The sequence below is a fragment of the Cydia pomonella genome, chromosome 14 (genome assembly GCF_033807575.1).
Source record: "Cydia pomonella isolate Wapato2018A chromosome 14, ilCydPomo1, whole genome shotgun sequence".
NCBI lineage: Eukaryota > Metazoa > Arthropoda > Insecta > Lepidoptera > Tortricidae > Cydia > Cydia pomonella.
Window position 1 is genome coordinate 7,908,316 of NC_084716.1, and position 13,258 is coordinate 7,921,573.

Here is a 13,258-nt window from a genome sequence, read left to right on the forward strand (position 1 = left end):
ATATTTTTCTTACTTGACTAAAACAAATAGTCTTTCTTAAAAAACTGTTTAAGTAACATCAATTGCAAGGACATTGGGTGTTGACAGCCCCTTAAGGCCTCACGGCCTTAATAAGAGGGAAGAATAGCTTTGCGATCCTAACGAAATAACGATACTTTTTCTATGAAATTTCCATTTCGGGAGAAAACGGTTTCCAGTGTTTCCTCTAACTAAATCTTAACAAATCACTTAGATTTTGATGTCAATCGCTTCAGCATAATATATTCTAGGTTTATAGGTATTATTAAAAAAAGGAATACCTATAAACGTTGGTCTTCATAGTGTCAATAGCATACTAAAAATCATGGAGAATGTAAAATATTTAGATGTAGAAAAACATTTTCTGTTTTCGTATAGACGAGTAAGTGGTATACTGCCCTCTTAACGCGGGCGCTGTCACGACGGTGAAATTGACGAATTTCCTTGATAATATGTGACTATCTATGAAAAGGGACCTTATTGTCGATGGCGCTTCCGCCGTTATAAACGATGCTCCGATTCAAATACAACGCTGAGTGACGCAGTGCAGCGTAAGCGCCATCGACAATAAGGTCCCTTTTCATAGATAATACCACATATCAGTGAGCAATGCCGTTACAAATGTTACGTAGAAACTAACAGATACAGCGAAGGCATCAACGCCGCCGCAGTAATGTCGCCACATTAATGTTAGGGTCGGCAACAAGATGGAACACCCCTGCCTACAACTATGCCAGCGTCCTTAGGCTATGGTAACTGCTTACCATCAGGCGTGCATTATGCTTGTTTGCTATCGACGTGGTATAGAAGAACGTCAACCTTAAAAGTTTAATATGTATAAACAGATATAGTAATAGTAATTCTTAAGTAATGACAAACAAGATAGTACACAGTGCTGTATTGTCTTGTTTGCCAGTGCTATTGCTATTAATATGAATATTAACAGCTATACAAGACAAAGAACCTTCACTTAATGTTATTTGGAGCCTCGTCTGCCAACAAACCATACTCTGGTTTGGCGGTAGTTGTGATTAAGTTTTAAGGTTTGTTTTGATTATACATTTATTTCATTTCAAACAAAAAAAAACAGCAACAAGCGTTGTTAAAATACTTACAAAGCAAACCGTCTGCTTGGACAGAGATCTATTACTCCCTGTACTACAATTCTGTGTAAATTGTAAACAGTGGATCTAAGAGCGGGTAATATTGTATTGTAACATGCTGGTAAATCTAGAGGGAACTCAATTAGTGTTGCTGCAGACGCTGTCACATTAATGAATGCCAATTGCAATGAGGAAAACGAGGCGTAGGAGACTAGCGGAAATGCCACTTTATTACATGAGCTTCATAATATTTTACAGTACATATGGGGCTACTTTATAGCACTAGTGCGAGAAGTAGCATATTACGTTACTGTGTCGAACATTTAAAGGGCCATATGTACTGTAAAACGTTGTACGATACATGTGCGAATAGGTAATTCGCAACTCGTGTCGATTTAAAACACTCCCTTCGGTCGTGTTTTAATTTATCGCCACTCGTTTCGAATTTCCTACTTTACGATACAAGTGCGAAAAATAGGAAATTCGAAACGAGTGGCGATAAATTAAAACACGACCGAAGGGAGTGTTTTAAATCGACACGAGTTGCGAATTACCTATTCGCAACTCGTGTCGTAATAGTACATTACGATACAAGTGCGAAAAATAGGAAATTAGAAACGAGTGGCGATAAATTAAAACACGACCGAAGGGAGTGTTTTAAATCGACACGAGTTGCGAATTACCTATTCGCACATGTATCGTACAACGTTTTACAGTACATATGGCCCTTTAAATGTTCGACACAGTAACGTAATATGCTACTTCTCGCACTAGTGCTATAAAGTAGCCCCGTATGTACTGTAATGTACTATTTTATTGCCCGATTTTTACCCGTTTTAGTCAAGGGCAAATACCGTAAAATATTCACATGGTAACTAGGCTATTTTTCAAAGGGACTATATAGACTATACTCCAAACAAAACCATAAAAGGTTAAACTTGGCACGATAGGAAAAAATCACGAAAACATCTCTAATATTCATTTATTTTCAGTTGCATATCGTTACCCTGCATACCATACCATAGGAGTATAATTTTAGTATAAAATAGCTAATGATAAAACCAAAGGAACTGAAGAGCAACATTTTAAACAAGTTGCACGTTAAGGCCCGTATCCAGTATCAGTAGGGCTAAGATGGTCGGCTCTTTATCATTTGTCATCATACCTGTCCCGTTCTAACAAGTATGTAAGTGCGAAAGTGACGGGCATAGTGACAAGTGATAAAAATAGAACCATGATGCCGCCGCAGGATGGCCGTTTATCGACAAACGCCTATCGAAAAGTATAAATGTATCGGGATGACAGATGCGAACGAAAATCCACGAGTGTCTATTAGCGTTTTCTATATGCTGCGACAATAGGCTAATAGACCTCCGCCGATGAACCCTTTACAATTTATTACCTTTACACATAACAAATTTAACATACCTATATACAATTTAAAAATAAACTTACACGTTTCATCTAATGTAACCCATTTTACTCAATCAATGAATTTACAGATAAAATGAAAAATTATGATTTTATTACATAAAATAATTCTAAGCGTAGGTAAGCACCTATAAAAGCTTATACTGTACTATATTGATGTATTTGTTCATTTACTATGTTAATAATATATTTTGATTGATGAATTATATACCTATTAAGACATTGCATTAGTTTTAGCAATGACCTGTATTTTGACATGCTAGATGTAACGTTCTGTTGTTACTTTGCCAAATAAGAAACTTGAACAGCTGCCAAACTCCAGGATCGAATAATAAGGATAATGTAGCAAACGAACTCTCATGTTTCGTTGAATTCATTATCATGTAGATACCATTTTCCGGGGCTAGTAGTCTACAAAAGTGCATTCCACGAAAATGCCTACTGTTGTCCTAATCATGGACTTGAAAGATACATGAAAAGTTAAAAAATAGTACCCAATTATACGAAATAAAATGCGTTTGTACGGTACAGCTCATGGAATGCCCCCAAAGTTTATTCCGCTTGTAACCCGACCATTGCACCAGGCTTCAAGAGCACACGCGTGCACGAAACTTGATGTGAGTATATCGCTACGCTAAGTTAGTGCAATTTAATACATTAGTGCAAACTTCCTCGGAATGCAGTGCTACAGGGTGAAAGGTACCTTTTGTTAATGTTGTGCGCTTTCTAGCGGGGAAAAATGTGGGTTTAAAGGCAAAGGGAATGTTGTGAGCGCTGATGAAACTATTCTAACTAAATTACATTTAAAGTTGTAATAGAAAATATTTGAAATACCATAGAATATGTGACTTTTGAGGTTTTTTTTAGATTAGAAGCGCTGGTGGACTAGCGGTAAGTGCGTGCGACATGAAATCCGGAGATCGCAAGTTCAAACCCCGCATCAATGGCAATGGCTCGTACCAATGAGTTTTTCGGAACTTATGTACGAAATATTATTTGATATTTACCACTCGGTTTTCGGTGAAGGAAAACGTCTTGAGAAAACCGGACTAATTCCAATAAGGCCTAGTTTAGCCTCTGGGTTGGAAGGCCAGATGGCAGTCGCTTTCGTAAAAACTAGTGCCGACGCCAATTCTTGGGATTCGTTGCCATCCGGATCCCAGGCTCCCGTGGCAAAACAACGTCAAGAAGATGATGATCAGACTTTTGAGATTGTATTGTATTGTAGCAGGGGCAGGTTTCTGCAAACTTATCCTTGTTGTGTTGTTCCTTTCCTCCCAGACTCCACACGTGAGCCGTGGTAAAATGCTGGGACAACGCTAGGAGATGATGATGATGCGTACTACATATGTAAATTAAAGGCTTAATATTATTTACTTTCAGTCTAAAATCTAAATGGTAAATGTAGTTAATAAGCCATAATAGTTTATATTGTTTGAGTGAGGACACTGACTGCTGTAACACAGGTTTTTACCTAGCTCAGAAGTCATGCATTTCAACACTTAGGTATATGTACTTGCTTTTTGTCAATAACATTTATATTATTTATGTATAAGATAATGAAGCCATAAGTATCCAAGTTGCATTTGTACTTTCGTACCTTAGGAAAAAATTATGAACTCTAGCGGCACCATACAAGAAACATTGACAGTTAAATTTGAATCAATGGTTTTAGCAAAGATTTTATTTAATCGTATGGCATGCATGGTTAGGCAATCAGAGAACAGCTTTGGCCAGGTAACTACGTCGGGTGTCAAGACATCTAGATCCTCAGCTGAGCCAGGATAGAACTGAAGTGGGCAGCGGGGACAATTGTTACTCGCGTCCGCAGGAATAACCTACCACAACCCTGCACGTGTCCCCTGGGTGGTGCTAAATGAGTAACGCCTTTCAAAGGCAACACAGCAATCAGAAAGATACACTATGGCGATCACAAATGTCAACGATACTACAAATACGAGCTCACTCAAAAAGTGCACTCTTAGGAGTTTTCGAACAAGGGATGTCGGACCCTCGGTGCGCATCCTGCAACTGAACATAGAAGGAATAAGCTTAGCTAAGAGTGACTATCTGACGAAGGTATTAAGGGACTATAGAATTGATATTGTTAGCAAAGATAATTTAGTAAAGTAAAGAGACGTATTGTCAAAGTAAATTTTGTAGTCAACTAAATTTACTGCCATATTTCGACACAGGACTAAAATTCTTAGAATGGCATATGGCTTTTTAACCCATGTTCTTTCACTAACATGTGTTAAATATGAAACGGTGTCGCCATCGAGTAAGTATAGGCTAAAGAGGTTTATTGCCATCTATTCGAACATAATTTTTTTCGATTATTCGTTATTTTCTTCGATTATATATATATCTTTGGTATTATAAAATACGGTCAAAGTATTTTACAGATGGCAACAGCATAGCTTGCCCTGTCAATCCCTAGAATTGTGTCAAATACTTGTTTTTATTTTTTTATTTTTTATGGCCTGGATGACAGCCCTTTAAGCCAAATCTCATGGAACAAAACTAAAGAAAGGGGCAAACTATGATGGCGCCATCTATGCAAACCTTTGGCAGTTGCCAACCCCATTTGTTTTGTTTTAAAATAAAATTACATTTATTTGGAGGTAATTTCAAATTACTAATTTGTACTAATATTGGGACTATGGGACGCTAGAGGATATAATATTGTTTTAACTGAGCTTTAATATTAACGCCATCTGGTCTCAACCTTTAGAATTAATAAGCTTTTTAAACACGCTAACAGATGTCGCGAGTTCTATCGTTCTATATGAGGATATAAACTTTAGCGTTCTATATAAACTGTATGCACTGCACAAAACATACAATTATGTGCAAATGCCGGACTTAATGCCTAATGGCATTTTCTACCACTCAACCACATCGGGCCATACAGAGACATGTAAAAATCTTATTCTAAAATGTCCATCTTTCTGACTGTAAACGAGCTGTTTCATGAACCATTTTCTTTTGAACATTTGAATTATGCAATTATGTTTCATCTGAAAGTGAAATGCGTTATTGCCACAAAAAAACAAGAACAAAAAATAAACTAAACTAATTTAAATTAACTATTCTAATGACATTAATATACATCATCTCCATATCATTCCATGACATAAAGCGATTAATACATCCTGTGTAATAATGTTGCATTTTTGATAACAATACTGTTCCGAGCACACATTATCTGACTCGGCCGTGCCATGTCAGATTGAGCGTGTCGAAATAACTTTGTAGAAAAAAAAACATCTTTCTTACTAATCTCTAATTAAGTATTAGTGTTGTGCTCAACTATTAGTATGCAGTGAGTCATTGAAAGATTGTCATTTATAATGTATACTTAACTTTTGTGCCCCAGTTTTAATTTTTCCAGAAAGTGATGATGCTTAAATAATACAACTATGGGTAAGCAAAATATTTGTAAAATATATTTTTAGTTTTTCCTCCGCCTCCAGCATTTTAATTTAATTTTATGTAATTGGTACGATAATTGTTTGTTAAAACACTGTAATTTGCACTGCATTATTCTATGTAGTAAAAATGTTACATAGCATGTGATACTTTGTATGATAGTTATTTTAAATGGACCTTTTGAACTGCTGTCTCAATTTAGGTGAAAATATTATATAAACCTTGTACTACAAAAGTGAAGGACTCGCGCGAGTCCTTATTTGCCTCTCTGGATATTTACATTATTGAAAATATTTTGACATGGTTTTTTTGTATATCAAACACAGCTATACCCCTACGCTCGATTTTATTTGCAATTTTTAATTATTATAAGAGTTAATAGCATTTAAAAATTTGTATGAAATCGGTTTTTTGCTCATAATTTTTACAATAAGTAATCATAAAATCTATAAAAGTCAAACGTAGGGGCATAGCTATGACACACAAACACACAATACACATAAAATTATGGAAAAATATTTTCCATTATGGCAATATACAGATAGGAAAACGGGGACTACGTTTGTATGGAGAAACGGCCTTTCCCTTTCCTCTTAAAGAATTACCTTCATTTTACGTCATATCATACAAGTCACTTCGTTTTGGCCAAGGCTTCCATTTAGTTGACCGTACTTACCAATCTTTTTGGAATTGTTGTCATGAAACCTTGTTTAACAACTTACTCTTGGTATTTCTATAAACATATATCATAAGAAAATGTTGAGACTACAATATCTATATTAATAACCTTGTACTCATTTCAGATAATGCAAAATTAATTTTGGCGACGCTCTTCCTGCTCACAGCGCAATCAGTGACGGGCGATTGTAACTTCACAAAAGAAATGGAAACTCCGGAAGAGTGTATAGGATTCTACGAATGTTCAGAAACTGTTGGTGATTTAACTGAAGTTGTCAAAGATTGGGACTGCGTCCGAGTCGAACAGCGACTATACTGCGATAATAATGGACATATCTGTCAATATATGAATCGACCTCTGGACAATTATTGGCTGAAAATTAAGGTTGTAAACACATCTGACAACATAGACGACATTCATAGAAATATTTATGGATTATCCCAACACATACTGACGATGACTTTGAAGAACGGAAATACCACCTTTATTCCCAATGAATTGTATAATTTACCTAAATTGTCGTCACTTGATATTTCTCATAACAAAATAAACAGTATTAATTTGTTATTAAGCTTGAAAATGGAAAATTTAATCATTTTCAACGCATCTTTCAACATAATTTCAGAATTGGAAAAAGTGTCGTTTGAAAGTTATAAAACTGGTTCAAATATAACTATCATAGATCTTAGTCATAATGCTATCACAATCATACCTGACAATTATTTCAGCAAATTTTCTAATTTACTTCATTTAAACATTTCGTACAACAATATTAACAGTTTTACCGTGCTAACGTTTGAAGGTTTGACGCAATTGGAAACGCTTTATTTATCATACAACAATATTAAAACAGTTGATATAAATTTAGCTCGATTTTCAAATCTAAAAGAGTTGACATTAGATAACAATGATTTGTCTTCTTTAGAAGAAAACAATTTCAAAATGTTGTCAAATCTCATAAAGTTAAATTTAAGCTTCAACAAAATTTTCTTTATAGACGACTTTAGTTTTCGGAAAATGATAAATCTTCAGAGTCTCCAGTTAAATAGTAACAACATAACAATGATTTCTAAATCAATGTTTATTGATAATGCGGCGCTTCAACAAGTAGATATATCTAATAATCAAATTCATACTATTGATCCCTTTTCTTTCAGAGGAACAAACATAACTCAATGCAATTTTAGAAATAATGCTTTAACAATGTTGAATGATAAATCCATTTTTTATGGCATTAAGGTAAAAGAACTTGATTTGAGTGTCAGCAATATTATCACGCTTGGAGAAAACATATTCATTGAGTTGCACCCCGAGCTACTGAAGCTTAATTTAAGTTTTGATTGTATTACACATATTCATGAAAATTCATTCCGATATTTGGCATTGTTGACTGAGTTAGACTTATCTAACAACAAATTGCTAGATTTAGATTTTGACATGAGTGATTTAAAAAGTTTGACATCTTTTAACGTAGAAAATAATCAAATAAGGGAAATAACCAAGACTTCGTTTCGACGCCTGAAATCTTTGTTCAAAGTGAATCTTTCGAAAAACTCTATAGAAGAGATCGAAATATTTTCGTTTCATGATCTCGAAGCAGTGCGAGTGTTAGACTTAAGTAACAACAGTCTCCCGGGAGTTATAGCTCCTTACACATTTCAAGGATTGTCTCTTACATTCGAACTTCGTCTCATGCATTCTAAGCTCACTTCTTTGCAAGATGCAGCATTTTTCGGCATGACAGCTCTTACCGTTTTAAACGCGTCTTATGGCGATGTCAAGGTTTTAGAATATAATGTTTTCAACGGAACTAATATTTGGACTCTAGATTTATCTCATAATTGTTTAGAAATGTTTAAAGTTAATAATAGTTATCTAAAATACATGGCTGTAATATACCTTAACGACAATAAGATTGAAAACGTATCAAACGATACGTTCCATGGGTTAACCAATTTATTGAAAATAAATTTAGATGACAACTATATTTTGCAAATCACTGTAGGTGCGTTCAGTAGTTTACACAAATTGTCATCTTTACATATTTCTTCAAATCCAGATATGATATTAGATGCTTCGGTGTTTTCAAATATGGCATTGAGAGACGTAAACCTCCAAAATATCTGGAAACCATTTAGTTTTAGTAATGCAAGAAATGTCTCAATGCAAAAGTTAGATTTGTCTTTCAGTAATATAACCAAAGCTAACTCCATTATGATCTATAAAATTAAAAATATAGAAACCTTGTTGCTTACCTCGAATCATATACGTTATGTAGACAGATATTCATTTCAGAATTTGAGTTCTTTGACTTTTCTAGACTTAAGTAATAATATGATATCAACAATTCAAGCAGGATCTTTTACTGGAACACGTGCACTCTCTATATTAAATTTGTGCAACAACAATTTGGTATCTCTAATTTTCGGCGTTTTTGATGGACTACCTGCTTTACAAGTACTGAATCTAACCAGCAACGCATTAAAAAGTTTTCAAGGTAGATTATTTCACAATAGTCACAAATTATCAATCATATCCCTTGATGATAACATGATAGAAGATATTGATTTTCATGAAGTCAAAGAGGCGGCAATCCGAAAAATTACTATTGGCGGAAACTTGATACCTTGTGATTGTCTTGTGAAAGCAAAAAAATATAACTTTGATGGCGTCACAGTCACTTCTGAGAAATTAAACTTTCACGTTGAAAATGTTGATGGAATTTCATGCAAAGGATCGCAAATGGATTCAAAAACAGATTATCAGCAATTTGACAGCGGAAATATAAAAGAAATAGTAAAAAATCACACACACACAGAAGAGGGACAGTTTTTAGGAATGACGAATTTAAAAAATATTAATTATCAACTAGATGCTTTAAAATCTGCGATTTATTTCGAAGCTTCGTGCTTACTGATTATAGTATGTTTGTTACTTGGGATAGTTTCTTTTGTTTACGTGAAGTTTCGAAGCAAATTGATCAAAACATATAATTTAAGCAGTCGAAGGCGTTTGACAGAGAGTACAGTTGAAATGGAGTTGTAAATATACAAATGATTAGTAAAACGATTTTGAAACTTGTCAGTTTGCATTGCTTTTAGTATAAATGTCTTAATGTCATATAAATATAAATAAACTAAGAAATCCCCGTCAGAACTAAAAATCATTACATTATAGGACGGGGTCCATTCTAGAATATCATGTATATCATCTTATAAACTGAAATAAATGTCATATACTAACGGCCCGATTCGAAGAATGAAATACGATAACGATAAGTTCTGGTTTAGATAAGTTCTCATTTAGATATCGCTTGTATGTCGTATAATTGACAGAAGCAGCGCAATTCGGGCAACCAATATCACTTTGACGTTAGAAATATCGTAGATAGATCTTATTGGGATCACAGCGTAATCGAAATAAACGTCAATTATGACATATCGTTCAGATCTAGAGCAGTGCCCAACTGGGGAAGTACCTCCACCTTACAGAAAAAAGCAGCCAAATAACATTAGACCCTACTCATAGTGTTGTGTTCTTGCCGGTGAGTAAGGTTGCCAGAGCTCAACGAGAGGGGGCGGATCTAGGGTCGGCAACGCGCATGTAACTCCTCTGGAGTTGCAGGCGTACATAGGCTACGGAGACTGCTTACCATCAGGCGGGCCGTATGCTTGTTTGCCACCGACGTAGTATAAAAAAAAAGTTATCGATCTTTTAAAGATCTTTCCAAGACCTAAACGTGTCTTAATCATTCTTCGAATCGGGCCGTAAGAAAATGTAACTAAGGCCCCCAGTGGCCCAGGCCGGATTTGAACCAGCGTCCTCTGTTATCGCGCCAAGTACTTGAGCCATTCGGCTACCGGGGTCACAGTGGCATAATATGTCGAATTTTTCCAAGTATATGCATTTTTTACTGACGGCTTATGGCGCCCCCTGGCTATCCCTGAGGTAAGGTAGGGTATGTAAGGTAAGGTATATATTATCGTCTTACGCGTATCGTAATGTTTCTTATCTTCACAAATAAAAACCTATTAACTATTTCAAAAGTTTTATTTCACACGCATTTCTATTCTTTAGTTTGTGCTTGACAGGTGGTATCATGGGGTATGGTGTGGAGTATCCCAATACGTGTTGGCTGTATAAGTAGTCGTAGGAGTGGTACGAGTAGTAGTAGGAGTTGTAGTAGTGCTTGTGTGCCATTGACAAGAATTATCGATCTTACTGCAATCAAAGTACGCAAGAGCTCTCGATTCCAAAGCATCAGTACTTGTGTTATTGTTACAATCGAACGGCTTGACACATCCTCTTGGTTTGTCATCGCCGAAGATAGTGCATATTTTCTTGAGATAATGTTCGTCGGGAACCTGAAAGAAGGCATAAATTGACTCAAAGGTTGACTGGTACAGAATTTATTATGGCATTAAGTTTGCCTTTTGTACATTGTGTTTTCCTATGCGCAATAAAAATTAAATAAACAAATAAAAGTCGATGAAGGGAGCTATGTTCGATTTCCTGAGAAATTCAATTGAGACGAGACTTGGCAGGCTCAGTGAGCTGCAAAACTGCATTGTCAAATTGTGAATTAATTCATTCTTAAAGTGACCAAAAAAGTTTGTAGCTGCCCAGTAGCGGCAAGGGTACAAAAGTCATATTTTCGTTATGACTTTGAACTGAAGGATCCCCGGCTCGTACCAATGAGTTTTTCAGAACGTATGTACAAAATATCATTTGATATTTACCAGTCGCTTTTCGGTGAAGGAAAACATCGTGAGTAAACAGGACTAATCCCAATGAGGCGTAGTTTACCCTCAGGGTTGGAAAGTCAAATGACAGACGCTTTCATAAAAACTAGTTCCTACGCCGCTTGGCAACTAATCCCAAGAATTGTCTTGGGATTAGTTGCCAAGCGGACCACAAAACCAGCAAAAATGCCAGGACAACGGGATGAAGATGATGAGCAAATAATGAAAATAATCATAAGGACCTCCGAAACAGTAATCCTGGGTCCCAGCTCAATGATAGGTGATACGTCTATGTTCAGCTGCGAATGCTTGAAGGCAGCCAAGCCCGCCATATTGCCTCGCTCCAGAACGCATTGCCTAAACTTTTTAGGATCAATGCCGCTTCTGCAGAGACAGATCTCGCTTCTGGTGCCTGTGGGAATTAACAACATTTTTAAGTACCATAACATTTCGACTTATGTAACTCTTTCGTAGCACAGAAAAAAATTATACGTGCTATCTAGCCCCATACAAGACATGCAAACCATCTTTCAAAAGACTTAAGATCTTACCGCTGCCATGTTTATACAATTTAGAAATCTGCATGTTTGTAATAAGGCATATGTATTTATTTACAACAGCTGAATGCTCCTTTACCAGAAATCAACGGGATCCTGGAAGGTTGATACATAATTGTGTTCCCATGACAGCATTATATTCCAATCACTTACATATGTTTATGTCACATTATGTTTTGTTACGTGCATGAAACTTTTTAACAAGTTACCAAAATCTATGAGAGAACTGCCTGTAGGTACATAGATTTAGAAACAAATTAATGAAGCTATTGTCTGATAAAAGCTATTACAGTGTAAAAAAAATCCTCTTTGAAGATATACAGCCAGATTTGTAGTAGTTTTAAAATTTTTGCTTGCTAGTACAACCTGTTTAGTACAAATAGCAGAATAAGCAACCAATTGTCACTTACCACCTAAGACACTTTTTGTACCTACTTATTATTTGCAAATAAATACATACATACATGTTACTACGGGAGATACTAACAAAATGAAACATCTCGAGACGCGACTTATACCTACTTAAACTGACTTATCATTTATGGTCATTTTGTAGTACCGCTTGGAAAAGATACTATTGTTGCATTGTCTGATCCGCTACTTTTGATGCTAACTGTATTATTAATTATTCGGCGGTCGGAATGTCTGTACAGTCAACTTGAGGGATAGTTGACCCTATAGAGATAGTTTGATTGTGCATAGGTGGCAGATTGTTAAGCGGATATTTCCAACAATACAGTACACTGTGAGACAATCTGTTTCAAATACCTTCAGCCTCGCATTTCAAGAACTCCGCCTGCAAATAGGTATTGGATCTGAGCTGGTTCAGCGCGCACATCTGCGGCACCGAGTACCTGCCGCTCCCCAACAGGTGGTAGTCCACGGAGATGTCCCCGCCGATGTTGTCCACGATCCATGGGAATGTCCGCGTGAAGAACTTTGTGTCATTATATACATCTCCGTAAACGGTGATGACGTACGTCGCTTTAGCTAAGGAGGGCAACGTGAAGAGTATTAAAAGATACATATTGTATTATAGTTACTGCGTAATTTATGTGTATCCTTGTTATATAGACAATTTACACGTGTTGTTTTACGACCAGCGATATTTTTGTGGTCCTATTACTCTATATAACTGCACTTAGACTGCACTATAAATGCAGAGAAATTGCAGTGTTGAGCAAAGTAGGCACATTTTGGAGCATTCCACGGGCTGTCCCGTTCGGACCATTTTATTTCTTGTGTTGCGACTTTTTTTCGGCGTTTAAGGCAGGCGATTATTTATCTGTGCATATT

The 13,258-nt window shown here is 36.0% G+C and overlaps 2 protein-coding genes across 2 annotated transcripts; one reads left to right on the forward strand and one right to left on the reverse strand.

The window, feature by feature from the left end:
* The first annotated feature begins 5,593 nt into the window (after window positions 1-5,593).
* LOC133524839 (protein artichoke-like) lies at window positions 5,594-10,701 on the forward strand. Its single transcript, XM_061860991.1, has 2 exons — window positions 5,594-5,978; window positions 6,788-10,701. The coding sequence occupies exons 1-2, from the start codon at window positions 5,975-5,977 to the stop codon at window positions 9,706-9,708; spliced, it is 2,925 nt and encodes a 974-aa protein (XP_061716975.1). The 5' UTR covers window positions 5,594-5,974; the 3' UTR covers window positions 9,709-10,701.
* Window positions 10,695-13,023, reverse strand: LOC133524840 (uncharacterized). The gene is made up of 3 exons (XM_061860992.1): window positions 12,731-13,023; window positions 11,648-11,817; window positions 10,695-11,027 (listed from the first exon to the last, which is right to left on the reverse strand). Exons 1-3 carry the CDS (start codon window positions 12,987-12,989, stop codon window positions 10,761-10,763), a joined length of 696 nt encoding a protein of 231 aa, XP_061716976.1. The 5' UTR covers window positions 12,990-13,023; the 3' UTR covers window positions 10,695-10,760.
* Between the last annotated feature and the right edge of the window lie 235 nt (window positions 13,024-13,258).

Excerpts from the sequence above, each read along its gene's own strand:
- LOC133524840 (XM_061860992.1), bottom strand. The coding sequence starts at position 12,989 with ATGTATCTTTTAATACTCTTCACGTTGCCCTCCTTAGCTAAAGCGACG. Across the intron at positions 11,818-12,730 it reads CTTGAAATGCGAGGCTGAAG|GCACCAGAAGCGAGATCTGT; the intron begins GTATTTGAAACA and ends TAATTCCCACAG. Across the intron at positions 11,028-11,647 it reads CCAGGATTACTGTTTCGGAG|GTTCCCGACGAACATTATCT; the intron begins GTCCTTATGATT and ends GCCTTCTTTCAG.